At 39.8% G+C, this 14619-nt stretch overlaps 1 protein-coding gene across 5 annotated transcripts in view; it reads right to left on the reverse strand.

Moving 5' to 3' along the window:
• Window positions 1–587: 587 nt before the first annotated feature.
• Window positions 588–14619, reverse strand: part of Grip91 (gamma-tubulin complex component 3) — a 192008-nt gene continuing 177976 nt past the window's right edge. For all 5 annotated transcript variants that reach the window (XM_076810377.1, XM_076810378.1, XM_076810376.1 and 2 more), the window contains one exon: window positions 588–1087. In XM_076810377.1, coding sequence (XP_076666492.1) covers window positions 911–1087 — 177 coding nt within the window. In that variant the 3' untranslated portion in view covers window positions 588–910. The remainder of the gene's footprint in view (window positions 1088–14619) is intronic.

Consider the following 14619-nt stretch of genomic DNA (forward strand, 5'->3'; position numbering starts at 1 on the left):
TTCTTCTTCGATTATTATTTTAAAAGATACCATGGTCATGTTCGGTTTTCTAAATGGAACTATTTTTTTTTAGAGATCACTTGATAGTGCATTTCAAGACAAATTCAAAGATCTATAATGTATACACTTTGTTTCCACTGGTTTTCGAGATATTGCGCTTGCAAATTTACTGATTTTCGGCGGCATTGCCTCTGAGGACTCTAGGGAGAATCCCCCTGTATTACTTACGATTACGTAAATCAAAATGAACAAACAGCTAATACATGGTGCCAGTTTAGAAGCTCACTTTGTTTTAGATCTCATCGGCCGATCGTAATAGCGGAGCGCGCTGCTCGCTTACCTTTGCAAGAGAGGGTTGGCCTAATGGGGTGCTCACAAATTAGGAGTGCCTGTACGGGCTCGGGTACAATGGTCCAACATGACTAAGTGCCCGGAAAGAGTTAAAGAATAATAATAATAAAATAGTATATTATTGTCAATGCAAAAGTTTTCGTCAACAAATTTTTAATAAATTTTTAACTGTTAAAATAAAGCACATCTATATTATCGAAAAGTAAACATTTCATCTTGGAAAAAGAATCTTTAAGTTCGAAAAATTAAATATTATTATATTACAACCTTAATATGAGCTGAACAAAATTTTTGTAATTCCATATTTGTTGAAAGTAATTACAAACTAAAGTCTTTTCATTTTTCAGTACCATACATTATTTTATTTTAGAGAAAAGTATGCTCTATATAGGTATTGATGTATAGGGAATATAACGAAAACAAATAATTATTTGAATACTTCATAGAAAAATAATAAAGTATCTTCGATTACAGCTATTTGCAATTCACGACGATTACTTATATATATATTATTATTCGAATTTCGTAGAACTGTAGATGAAAATTTTATCAGCACCCATCATTTGCAGCCAAAAAAGGTTTGATCACTTTGTCTACGGTGCAGATACGTTAGTGGAACAACAAGACGGCTGTCTTTACTTTTATAATATTCATTAAAGTCTAATCGGACACTCAGCAGTTGTAAAGAGACGTCTTCGGCGGATGCAAGCATTATGAGGAATTTTTTCACTCGGTCCTGTAACAAAAACATAATTAGAATACCCGTGTTAATTATTTAATATTTATTAGGGGAGACTGGGGACGATTGATGCATAGACAGGTTTGATACATTCTTATATTTCCCACGTAAAAAACAAAAGAGAAGCGTACACTTCAGCATAGAGGACGCTTTGTGGATCGCGTTAAGTTAAGATTGTTTCAAGCTAATTTATTAACCTGAAATTCTTCTATTATAGGAAGTGCATTTTCATGTTGAGAAACGTAAGTTTGTACTTCATTTATATACAGGGTGTCCAAAAAATGTCGGAGTTCCTTGAAAGGGGTGACTCAGGAGGTGTTTTGAAACAACTTTTTCCTTAGCGAAAATATTGTCCGAAGCTTCGTTAACGAGATATTAACAAAAATCCCCGACCAATCAGAGCGCGCGCCTTCCGCCCGAGCTCCCGTTGTAGCGTTGGCTACGCGGCAGGCGGCTGCGCTTGTACCACGAAGGTATGAACAAGCAAGTCGGCATGCACCGAAGGAAACCGCGTTACACAGTTTTATTTTAAAGCGGAATCTTAAATAATAATTGTTTCAAGTGAGAGGACAAGAAATGCGCAAATTTCGTTTTCAAATAAGGCATAAACGAAAAGGTAATGTTACAGAAAATGTACGACAAGTAATCGTAATTCGTTATTGAGGTAAAAATTCATAATTCAATCACGGCCAACATAACTAAATGTAAAAAATAATATTAGGTGTATGAATAAATTCTTTCAGACTGGATTTACACAATCGGTATAAAGCAACCGAATTTCTATCGCAGTGATATTCGTAAGCTACCAGAAAATTGGCAAAAGGTAATTAACAATAATGGAAATTATTTCGAAGATTGAGTTGTTTTCATATTTTTTAAATCAAACTGTTATTGAACCCTAAAATCGAACAGAATTTATTTCTACACCTAATAATCACTAATAAATTAAATAACACTCACCCCTACGGGCATTCCTTTCCTATCTTTCCTTCCATTTCGGAAACCCGTGTCACTAAGTAGGTCACTGTGCCGATCTTGGTCATTGGTGGACGAAAAGATTTATGGTAGGGTTGCGCCCAGTGCTCAGCTGATCGCAGGTATACGACACCACCTGAAGGTAAGGATCGCAACGTCAGGTGCGTCCGGGTCAATGTAACGAATATTCACATCACCGTTACGGCCACTAACACTGATCACTAAATTTACTTTTTATGCAACGTGTTGTTTCTACGTTATAAAATTGGTGGCCCCGAAAGGGGCCGATTACTGTTAGTTGTGCAGTTGCTCGATGTGACCACCCTCAGCGGCTATGCACGCCTTGCGGCATCATTGACTCCGTTGAGAATAATCTTGACGCCAAACGCCGAATCGTATCCTCGCTGAGGGTTTGGATGTGCGGGTATTCCCATGCAAACGCTCGCACAGTAGCACTTGCGTCCCCGTTGTTCCGGGCCTACACCCAGAACATGGCGTAATATTCTTGAGCGGAGAACACTTTTGGGACGAGATTGCTAGTTGACTGACAGGATTTTTTCCAAGCAACTTCCTCTACCCCCAAGTAGTTTCTCTCCTTCCATTATGGGTTAACTCCCACCAGAACAAGAGGCTTTAGGTAAAAAGAAGCCAGCACATTTTCGAAACACACGTGCTTTGCAGAAGTGCAACGAACGAACCATCCTACACTTTCACAAAAGCCCGTGCTCCATCCTTTTACTGCCAATGTACCCGTTGCTTCGAGATAGACAGCAGACACCACGCATTTCGGTTCAAAAGGGCCCGAGGAGAAGAGAAACAGAAAGCCTTCGAGTCGCTATAAAGAAGGAAAAGCATACCAATCCTGTTTCCGTTTTCCAATATCCTGAGTTCACGTCAGCTACGAAGCGCAACCAGCTAAGCCATAAATTACCCAAAACAAATCGTTCTCTACCGCCGACTCGCACGACAATACGGTCATAAACCGCGGCCCTGGCGAAATGCTTTGGCCGACTAGCCTGATTAATTTTTGGGAACTAGCAATTAAAAAGTAATATCCAACATCAATACACCTCGCGGAGAGATACAGGAAGAAAGGGGGTAACTCGTTTACTGCGCGTAGTCCCGCCTGCTTCGTGCTTTCTTCAAATTAAAGACAGATCCCTTATCTCTCGAGTATAAGCACGCGCTAAAATTACCAAACAAAAGCACGCGTTGACGTATTCCGTGCGAGAAAAGATGGGCATGAATTCCGATTGGTCGTAACCTAACCAATATGCCCTGCATCTCTCCCAAACGGCCACTGTTTTGAAGAGGCCTTCTTCTCAGCCATCTCTCCTATCCAAGGCCCACCAGTACAAACACGCGCTTGAATTTCAAAACAAAAGCACGCGTCGACGTATTCCGTGCGAGAGAAGGTGGGCTTCGGGGAGGAGATATTGCTGTGAAGAGGGCCTCTTCAAGACAGTGGTCGCTTCAGAGGGATGCAGGACAGATTGGTTAGATTAGGACCAATCGGACTTCATGCCCACCTTTTCTCGCACGGAATACGTCAACGCGTGCTTTTGTTTTGAGATTCGAGCGCGTCCTTATACTCGACAGATAAGGGACCTGCCTTTAATTGGAAGGAAGGATCAAGCAGGTGGGACTACGCGCAATCAGCGAGTTACCCTCTTTCTTCCTGTCTCCCTCCGCGGGACGTTTTTAAAATTAATCAGGCTGATGGGCCAAAGCATTTGGTCAGGGTCGCGGTTTATGACCGTATTGTCGTGCGAGTCGGTGGAAGAGAACGATTTGTTTTGGGTAATTTATGGCTTAGCTGGTTCCGCCTCGTAGCTGACGTGAACTCAGGGTATTAGAAAACGGAAACTCCCTCATGGTATGCCTTTTCTTCTTTATAGCAACTCGAAGACTTTCAGTTTCTCTTCTCTCCGGGCCCTTTCGAACCGAAACACGTGGTGTCTGCTGTCTATCTCGAAGCAACGGGTACATTGGCAATAAAAGGACGGAGCGCGAACTTATGTGAAAGTGTAGGATGGTTCGTTCGTTGCACTTCTGCAAAGCACGTGTGTTCTGAAAATGTGCTGGCTTCTTTTTACCTGATGCCTCTTTTCCTGGTAGGAGTTAACTCATAATGGAACGAGAGAAACTACTTGGGGGTAGAGGAAGTTGCTTGGAAAAAATCTTATCAGTCAGCTAGCAATCTCGTCCCAGAAATGTTTCCCGCTCAAGAATATTACGCGATGTTCTGGGTGTACGCCCCGAACAACGGGGACGCAAGTGCTACTGTGCAAGCGTTTGCACGGGAATACCCGCACATCCAAACCCCAAGCGAGGGTACGATTCGGCGTTTGGCGTCAAGATTATTGTCAACGGAGTCAATGATGCCGCAAGGCGTGCATAGCCGCTGAGGGTGGTCACATCGAGCAACTGCTCAACTAACAGTAATCGGCCCCTTTCGGGGCCACCAATTTTTAATACCTAAGAACAACACGTTCCATGAAAAATAAATTAAGTGATCAGTGTTAGTGGCCATGCAGTAAAGTGAATATTCGGTACATTCAACCGGACGCACTTGACGTTGCGATCCTTACCTAAGGGTGGTGTCGTATACCTGCGATCAGCTGAGCTCTGGGCGCAACCCTACCATAAATCTTTTCGTCCACCGATGACCAGGATCGGCACAGTGACCTACTTAGTGACACAGGTTTCCGAAAAGGAAGGAAGGAAAGGAAAGGAATACCCGTAGAGGTGAGTGTTATTTAATTTATTAGTGATTATTAGGTGTAGAAATAAATTCTGTTCGATTTTATGGTTCAATAACAGTTTGATTTAAAAAAAAAATAAATAAAAACAACTCAATCATCGAAATAATTTCCATTATTGTTAATTACCTTTTGTCATTTTTCTGGTAGCTTACGAATATCACTGCGATAGAAATTCGGTTGCTTTATACCGATTGTGTAAATCCAGTCTGAAAGAATTTATTCATACACCTAATATTATTTTTTACATTTAGTTATGTTGGCCGTGATTAAACTATGAATTTTTACCTCAATAACGAATTACGATTACTTGTCGTACATTTTTTGTTACATTACCTTTTCGTTTATGCCTTATTTGAAAACGAAATTTGCGTATTTCTTGTCCTCTCACTTCAAATAATTATTATTTAAAATTCTGCTTTAAAAAAAAACTGTGTAACGCGGTTTCCTTCGATGCATGCCGACTTGCTTGTTCGTACCTTCGGAGTACAAGCGCAGCCGCCTACCGCGTAGCCAACGCTACCACGGGAGGTTGGGCGGAAGGCGCGCGCTCTGATTGGTCGGGGGTTTTTGTTAATATCTCGTTAACGAAGCTTCGGACAATATTTTCGCTAAGGAAAAAGTTGTTACAAATCACCCCCTGAGTCACCCCTTTCAAGGAACTCCGACATTTTTGGGATACCCTGTATAAGGTTTTTGTCACTGTGTATTGATTTTCATGAAATATCATTAATTTCACGTGAAAATACACTCAATGTTACACATATGTGCAAACTCTCGTTGCTTTCAGTTTAAGGTTAAGCGTTGTTAGAATTGTTGTTTTAAGATTCTACATTTGAGGAGGTAAGAGACATACATTCAAGGGGGGTTTGATATATGTATCATACCTCCCCAAAGTAATTTAACTTTGCAAAATCTGTAATAGATATTCTACAGCAAACAAATTATGACGTATATTTTAATAGATGCCATTTAAATGGAAGTCTATGGGTCGTCAAATGAATACACGAGATGATATTAGAAATGCTGTACTTGAAGTGATTAATGAAATTAAACCAATAACGACAACAGCTAAAAAGTACAAAATTGATAAAATGACATTATCTAGATACATATTTAACCATTTAGACCATAATTAAGATTTACTAAAGTTAATAAATATTCCGCAAGTAATTTTTCTTCTTCGTTTGTAAATATTTGTGATATTATGAAATTTGGATAAAAAGCTGTATTTTCGACATTTTTATAAATATAAATATAAAAATGTTGAAAAATTACTTGCGGAATATTTATTAACTTTAGTAAATCTTAATTATGGTCTTTCTAAAGTCCAACGCAAGAAATAAAGGTGTATGTCTGTGTTATGGATTGTGAGAACGATACAGATATCACAGTTCGACAGCCATCTGGACTTATAACATTCAATAGCCGTTTCTCATAGGTTTTCGTGCCCTGAAAACGAATCCGCAAACCGTTTGTCGCCATCACCCTCAGTTTTTGAGAAATTCGATTTTGAAAAAAACTGCAAATTTTCAAATTTGAACATCATTTGTGACGGAACGCTAATACTTATTCGGTTGCATGTTGCGCCAAATTATTCTACAGGGTGTCCCACCTAAGACTGGACAGCGCGATATCTCCTAAAGTATTGGAGATCAATTTTTTTTAAAAATATGTAATTGAATGGTTCGAGAGGACCAATTTATTAGCCGAGGCGATTTTTTTATTATTATTATTTTAAAAGACACGATGGTCAAGTTCGGTTTTTCAAATGGAACTATTTTTTTTTGAACACCTGAGTTGATAGTGCGTTCCAAGACAAATTCAATAAGCTTTAATGTATACACTTTATTTCCACTGGTTTTTAAGATATTGCGCTTGGAAAATTACTGATTTTCACTGGAAGAAAACCCTCTGGAATAGCAAGGACCGGGGTCGGTCTTACTGGCGCCACGGGTGGCATTACCTGTTGAAACTGATACCTACCTGCCAAAGGTCTGCGACAGAGTTCGCAGGCCCAAAAGCTGGACAATTCTTTTCCGTCAGAAATGCTACTAAGGTAGGTACATCTGCGGTATCGAGAAGCGCACCGTTACTTTTATTTCGCACTTGCATCTACGCTTGGATGGCCGGTTCTTTTGGGAGGGATGTAAGTTGGATTGGTTAGGTTAGGAGTGAAAGTTGCTAGACTAAATTTCAACCATAGGGAGCAGATTGTATCAGAACCAATCGGATTTGCATCCCTCACAAACGGCTGCTCTCTTGAAGAGGCCCTCTACACAGCAATACCTCCTCCCCAGTGCCCACCTTCTCTCGCACGGAATACGCCAACGCATGCTTTTGTTTTGATATCGAAGCTCGTGTTTATACCTCCTTTCTCCCTGTGTCTCTCCACGAGGAGTATTGCCGGTGGACTGTAGGAACGTAGATGTCTGGATGCCAGTTGTTGAATTCAGGAGACGATAGAAACACTTTATTAAAAAGCACACATGTACTGTAATTAAAGTAAATCGTATTCCTCTCGGGCAGGAGTTGCCCGACGCTCGTCAAGGAGATGCGGCTTGGTACCCCGTGGCGATTGGGTGGGCATTGGGGAGGAGTTATTGCTGTGAAGCGGGCCTCTTCAAGAGAGCAGCCGTTTGTGAGGGATGCAAATCCGATTGGTTCTGATACAATCTGCTCTCTATGGTTGAAATTTAGTCTAGCAACTTTCACTCCTCCTAACCTAACCAATCCAACTTACATCCCTCCCAAAAGAACCGGCCATCCGAGCGTAGATGCAAATGCGAAATAAAAGTAACGGTGCGCTTCTCGATACCGCAGATATACCTACCTAAGTAGCACTTCTGACGGAAAAGAATTGTCCAGCTTTTGGGTCTGCGAACCCTGTCGTAGACCTTTGGCAGGTAGGTATCAGTTTCAACAGGCAATGCCACCCGTGGCGCCAGTAAGACAGACCCCGGTGCTTGCTATTCCAGAGGGTTTTCTTCCAGTGAAAATCAGAAATTTTGCAAGCGCAATATCTTAAAAACTAGTGAAAATAAAGTGTATACATTAAAGCTTATTGAATTTGTCTTGGAACGCACAAATCAACTCAGGTGTTCAAAAAAAAAAAATAGTCCCATTTGAAAAATCGAACTTGACCATCGTATCTTTTAAAATAATAATAAAAAAAAATCGTCTCTGCTGATAAATTGGCCCTCTCGAACCATTCAATTACAAATTTTTTAAAATTGTTTATCTCCAATACTTTAGGAGATATCGCGCTGTCCAGTCTTAGGTGGGACACCCTGTATGAACCCTCCAGAATACAACGATATAAGTTATTATTGCATTATGAACATTTAATTATGTTTAAACACCGATCAAAGGGAAAAGGACATCCGAAATGCACCCATTTTAGAAGATATCTTTCAATTTATTTCCAAAACTAAGGGTCTAGGTGGAAATCTAACTATTCCACGAGATGCAGCAGACATTTTTCTATCGGAAAGCATGAACAGAAGTGGTATATTACGTTTTGTTTTCAACACAAAAGCAAAATAGATTGACAAACCGCCAGCAGTGGTAGTCAACAGCGGCGCGCGATACACTGCCGCTCAGCGTAACACAATCGCTTAACGCGCGTGACTACCACTGTCGGCACCGCACGTTTTGCCAAACTATTTCGCTTCTGTGTAAAAATGTCTGCTGCATCTCGTGGAATAGTTAGATTTCCTCCTAGACCCTTAGTTTTGGAAATAAATTGAATGATATCTTCAAAAATGGGTGCATTTCGGGTGTCCCTTTCCCTTTGATCGATGTTTAAACATATTTAAATATTCATAATGCAATAATAATTTATATCGTTGTATTCGGGAGGGTTCATAAAATAATTTGGCGCAACATGCAACCGAATAAGTATTACCATTATAAAGTTGAAAATTTGCAATTTTTTTCAAAATGGAAATTCTCAAAAACTGAGGGTGATGGCGACAAACGGTTTGCGGATTCGTTTTCAGGGGACGAAAAGTTATAAGAAGCAGCCATTGAATGTTACAAGTCCGAAAAAAGTCAAATTTTGTCGAACTGTGTATTCAGGTTTAGGTTAGGTTTATTCATTCTTTGGTACAGCTTACAAAATATAATGTTTCTGTATACACTTTCCCAAAAGTGGCATTTCAAGAACAGTCTTCTTATATCGCCCAACTAACTCTAGTCCCTCCTTTGCCCACTAGATATTCAGAGCGAAGACGAAAATGAAGATGCGGCTTCCATTTATTTCAAATCTATATATTCATGTTCGAAACCAAATGAATATTGGATTCAATGTCAAATGAGTTCTAAATGGTGTCACAGACACACTGTACTGGTATAAACATTCGAATAAAGATGTTTCATTGTGAAATTTGTACGAAATAAACTTTTTTTTTAAGTCTCATGCCTCACACTATTATGTATCCAGCTTCCCACAGATACGAGGTTTGAGACATTTTACATCATTTATGGAATAACATATTTGACATAGAGCTACGTCTTTCCCCGCACTATATAGATATGCAACGGCTATGGGGCCCAAATTAAGACTTGGATGTCACAAAATATGCAATTCCGTTGCGCCGTTACTGCTTGCAAACAGAAAGAGATAGAGAGATGATTTTTATAGCGTTAGATGGGGGAAGGAACACTGCGTCTAAAATATATGAACCGTTATTATCAGTTGACTCTGACGAAGCTGACAGCGTCGCGACAGTGAGCGAGATTTGATATGATTCCAACTACCGACCGCGCGGTACCGTTTCATCTTCGCTGGGTTCCGACGGTTGCTCACGCGGTGATTCACAGCTTAAGCGAAAAATGAAATTCTTTATTTTCTTTATCCAATCAATATGGCAGTGACACCAATCAATTCCTAATGATTTTCCCATCAAAATCATACCATATGTTATGTAATTCTGACTATTCTTAACGAAGCTAATTTTACATTATGCAAATCAATTTTTCACGCGATTTCCTTATATATGATCCGATTTATGTCGTTCTTGGAGCAAATTTCATCGGAAGAAAATAAGGAATCGATTGGCATCACTTTTGCAAAGATCTGATTAGAAATGCAGAATTCGAGATTTGTCGCTGCTTAGTGCGCAACATTGTATGGTCCCGCTGATTCGAGTATCGAAGACCACGAAACTCAGCGAGGCGCATGATTGCTGGCGGTACCGCCTTTGACGACTCTTGCTAGAGAATCACCCCACCCTGTATTTTTCGTCGTGTTTTTTTTTTTGACATTTTGCAAATGATTGTACTCAGGAAAAAGAAAGATGACACGCAAGCGCGCAAAATTGACTCACAAAAGGCAAGTTCGGTTATCCGAACCTTGCGAATTTTTTGAAACTCTGCAGGATTGTGTAGGACTTCGATAGAAGTATCAAGCAATTTTTCGTTTGTACGCATTTTCGGTTCTTCAGGGTAAAAACACCCCATGAAAGTTAATGTGTGATTTTCTACTTTCCTGTATATCTTGAAAAATATAGTAGACTAGCGTCCCCCTCTCGGCTTCGCCCGAGATATTAGCGTGACTGATTCATAATCTGTAATCTGCAAACTGTAAACTCGAGAGCCCTAGGCCACTTATTCCCGCCGCGGTGCTATTTCGGAATCGAGGAGCGCCGCCCGGTCGCCGTCTGGTGGTCAGGTCGCGATCTACTATTATTTAAAAATCATTATTTAAAAAAAATAAAAACGTTAGAACCTTCTTCTTGCCAAGATGAACAAACTGATGTAACACACTTGTGGGTACAATTCATATTTACTGAGAAACCGCATTTCAAAGTATGCAACTTCAAATTTATATAATAGTATTGATATACAGGGTGTCCCACTAAGGAATGGACAGCGCGATATCTCTTAAAGTATTGTCGATAAAAATATAAAAAAAATAGGGAATTGCATGGTTCGAGGGGGCCCATTTATTAGCGCGAACGAATTTTGTTTTCGATTATTATTTTAAAAGATACGATGGTCAAGTTCGGTTTTTCAAATGGAACTATTTTTTTTGAAGACCTGAGTTGATAGTGCGTTCCAAGACAAATTCAATAAGCTTTAATGTATACACTTTATTTCCACTGGTTTTTAAGATATTGCGCTTGCAAATTTACTGATTTTCACTGCAAGAAACCCCTCTGGAATGGCAAAAACCGGGGGCGGTCTTAAAATTCGTTCGCGCTAATAAATGAGCCCCCTCGAACCATGCAATTCCCTATTTTTTTTATATTTTTATCGACAATACTTTAAGAGATATCGCGCTGTCCATTCCTTAATGGGACACCCTGTAGAGAAGGCTGTAGTTCCGAAAGGGGCCGGTGGCCGATCGAGATGAAACTTGGTGGATATTATGAGGGGTGTGGAAAGACCCCAAATATAAAATTTTAGCTTTAGCAATTAATGCGTTCAAAAGATACAGGGGTAATCGTGCATAAAAGGGTACACCTTACAGATTTTTTTAATCACTTTACCACGGCCCCCCTCGTAACAATATTTCTGTTGACTTATACCGACACAACGCATTCCACTTTCCAACTTGTCCCGGGTATTAGTATTGGTTGGGGCCAGATTAGTACGGGGGCGCGTAAAGCATGGTGGCAAGTCGATGTGAGTTTGGCGATGCTAAAAATGAGACTGTGGTTACAAAATTTCAAAAATAAAAGATGGCAGGACGGGAGGATTCCCGCGTAGGGGGGCCTGCACCAACGTCCAAAAAAAATTTCAACAAAAAAAATAACAATAATTTTTTAATAATATTTCGGAAATTAATAAATACCCGAAGCACAATTTTAGGGTCCGCACCCCCTCCCCACCCATCCCCCCAAACCTAATCTCGATCGGCCACCGGTTTCTTTCGGAATAATATCCTAAAAAAATGATTACAATGAACACATAACGACTTTTTATAACATATAAAGCTGTGTAATCAAATTGTTTAAAATTTGCAATTTAAACAGGAAAATGTTCCCCACCACAAATTTTAAAACAATTTGATTACATAGTTTTATACAGCACAAAAAATTATTATTTTTGTTTATTCCATATTTTTTATATATCATTTCCAAGATATACTGAAACATAGGAACACACTCATTAACAGTTAGGGGGTGTTTTTACCCTGAAAACCTGAAAATTGGAACAAACAAAAAATTTCCTGATACTTCTATTGTGGTTTGTAGAGACAAATCTGCACAGTTTAAAAAGAAACGTACAGGCTTAACAGTAGGTAGCCTTCTTTTACAACTAAATCTATTACTTTACAGCGAAGTAAAGACACGTTTTTTCCACGACCCATTTACCAGATAGCTTCAAATTTGTCCAACACCTTCCATGTTTCACATTTTCTATTTTTTCTTCAGCAACTGATTTCTTGTATAAAAAATCATACATCGAACACGGTTTCCTTCCACACGGATTCCTTTGAAACTTTCTTTTCAGCCGTTTTGCTGCACGACCGACAGTTCCTATTTTGCCTTTCGGATACATACTTTGTATTAGTGGTTGAAAAGGTATTCACAGTCGAAAATTCGGAACTTTACTGAATGACCGTTGACAATAACTGTCAAGAAACGCAGCTTTGTCGAAAATCTCGTCATGTGCGAAACGAATTGTTTTACTACAGGCTGTATAAACATAAACACTAAGTAATAAATATTCAGGTAAACAGCTACCTAGCTCAATAATATTGTGCGGCGGATTCAGACCCGGGCATGCCGCGCGGCGGTGTACCTACTAGCGAGATGCGCTGTTGTTTCATCAACTGTAGCTACATAATTAATTCGAATTTCGGCATGTAACATTAGGAACATAATTTCTATGGGGATTACTATCGATTGAAGCAAAAAATCCATTTTTTCAAATTGATAAACAGGGCTGCCCCCTTAACTTTCGGTGGTGTCGTATACCAGTCGTATACGTCCCGCGGGACGCGCCTAGTGCACAGCTGGTCCCAGGTATACGACACCACCGAAGACGGACGGTCGATGACCAGAATTGGTACAGTGACCTAGTTACACAGGTTTTCAAGCCACGCTACCGTGACAGCTCGGCGGGCAATCTCGCACTCTCATTGGTTGGGGTATTCCGTTAATATCTAGTTCAGCGCTGTCCAAGATTGAGCACGCGTGCTTTCGGTGTTCTTCCACTCTCGTTCGCGTGTCAAGGATACTGTGCGATGCTAACCGCGAAGATGCTAGCCCGTCATGGCAGCCTTCGTAGCGTCGCACGGTCTCCTTGACAACGGAAGGCACGCTACACGAAAGAAAGATTGGAGGGGGTAGTAGGCTCGTGAGGGAGCCCACACGCTGGACAGCCCTGCTGTAGGGTTCTTCCACTGCCGTCCCCGTTGTCAGGGATACCGTGCGCCGCTAAACAGGCGACCACAGCAGACTTGCATCTCCGTTGTTTACAATGCTCGACGCTACACATGACGTGTGTATTAGTCACCTCACCGAGTCAATGCTACTATTTTCCGCGAATACTGTGTAGAGAAGGAACGGTTGGAAGTGGAAGCATGCGCGTCTGCACAGCGCTGACCTAAACCATGTTCACAAAATATTGTAGAAATTCTCGAGAAGAAAATACCAACCATAGGAAGTGGTTCCCAGTGGAGACTATTTAAATGCACGTGGCCGCAATCAAATAAGCTTATTGTACGTACAATGTGTATATTCAATAACTGGAAAGGAAAAGTGGATTGCACCTTATGGTTATCACGTATTTTGTGCTTGGCAATATTTCCTAGTGGCAAAATGTTTGGAAATGTTGACATTCTGAGAATTAGTATTTAGGAATATTTGAATGAAAATTCGACAAAGTTGACTAGTGATGGCATTTAGCTAACGGCTTTACTTAACAAAACATAGGAAGAAGTTGTGAAACGTAGTGGCTAATTCATTTTTTTTTTTGTAGAACTGAAAGGTATGTTTAAAAATATTGGTCTAATTGTATGGGTTCGATTGAAAAGCGGCACAAATTTTTTACTTAACCAAATACAAAACCTATTTGATTATTTTTAAACTTTTTAATTCATTCATAGAAAATTTATATAGAGACACACGTTTTATGTCGACGAAAACAGAATGTTACCTCTCATCATCTATAGCACATGCGCAAAGTGCTTTAATTATATGTATTAACATTACAATAATCTTGGGTTATTAGTAATCAGTCGAATTTGAACATCCGCTACAATGATAAAATGACGAAAAGACTGTATACAGTGCAAACTATTCTACTTATCATTCATAAAGAAGATTAAAAATACAATGCGAATAATAATTGATCTACATATATATAATACAGGCGTTTATTTATTGCACCTAAAATATCTCCGCTACATTTAGTCGTACGATAAAGTGCGTTAGGTGAATTTATTCAGTTCAAAATGGTGCCTATTATGATTGGTAAAACACGTTTCTCAGTTCATTTATTCTTGCGAGTTTTGAAGATCGTCGATATTTTCGTGCTGAATGTGACTTAAAGGAAACATATCGAACCCGAAAATTCTGATTGTAATGTAACTCCGTACGATTGTAGAGCATGTCGGAGTATGTAAGAAACGATTTTTTTTCTGCGGAAAAACACTCTGAGGGGGTGAAATCAGCCACAAAATTTTCAGCGATTTTTCGTTTTTCGAGTATAACTTTGTAACGGTGCGAGGTAGAAGAAAACCGTAAATGGACAAAATGTTCAGTGTTTGATGCCGTATAACGCGCTGCAAAAGAAATGTTTGTACGTCCAACAATTTATAAATAAATTAAAATTTTC

This window comes from Andrena cerasifolii, chromosome 4, assembly GCF_050908995.1.
Source record: "Andrena cerasifolii isolate SP2316 chromosome 4, iyAndCera1_principal, whole genome shotgun sequence".
Taxonomy (NCBI): Eukaryota; Metazoa; Arthropoda; class Insecta; order Hymenoptera; family Andrenidae; genus Andrena; species Andrena cerasifolii.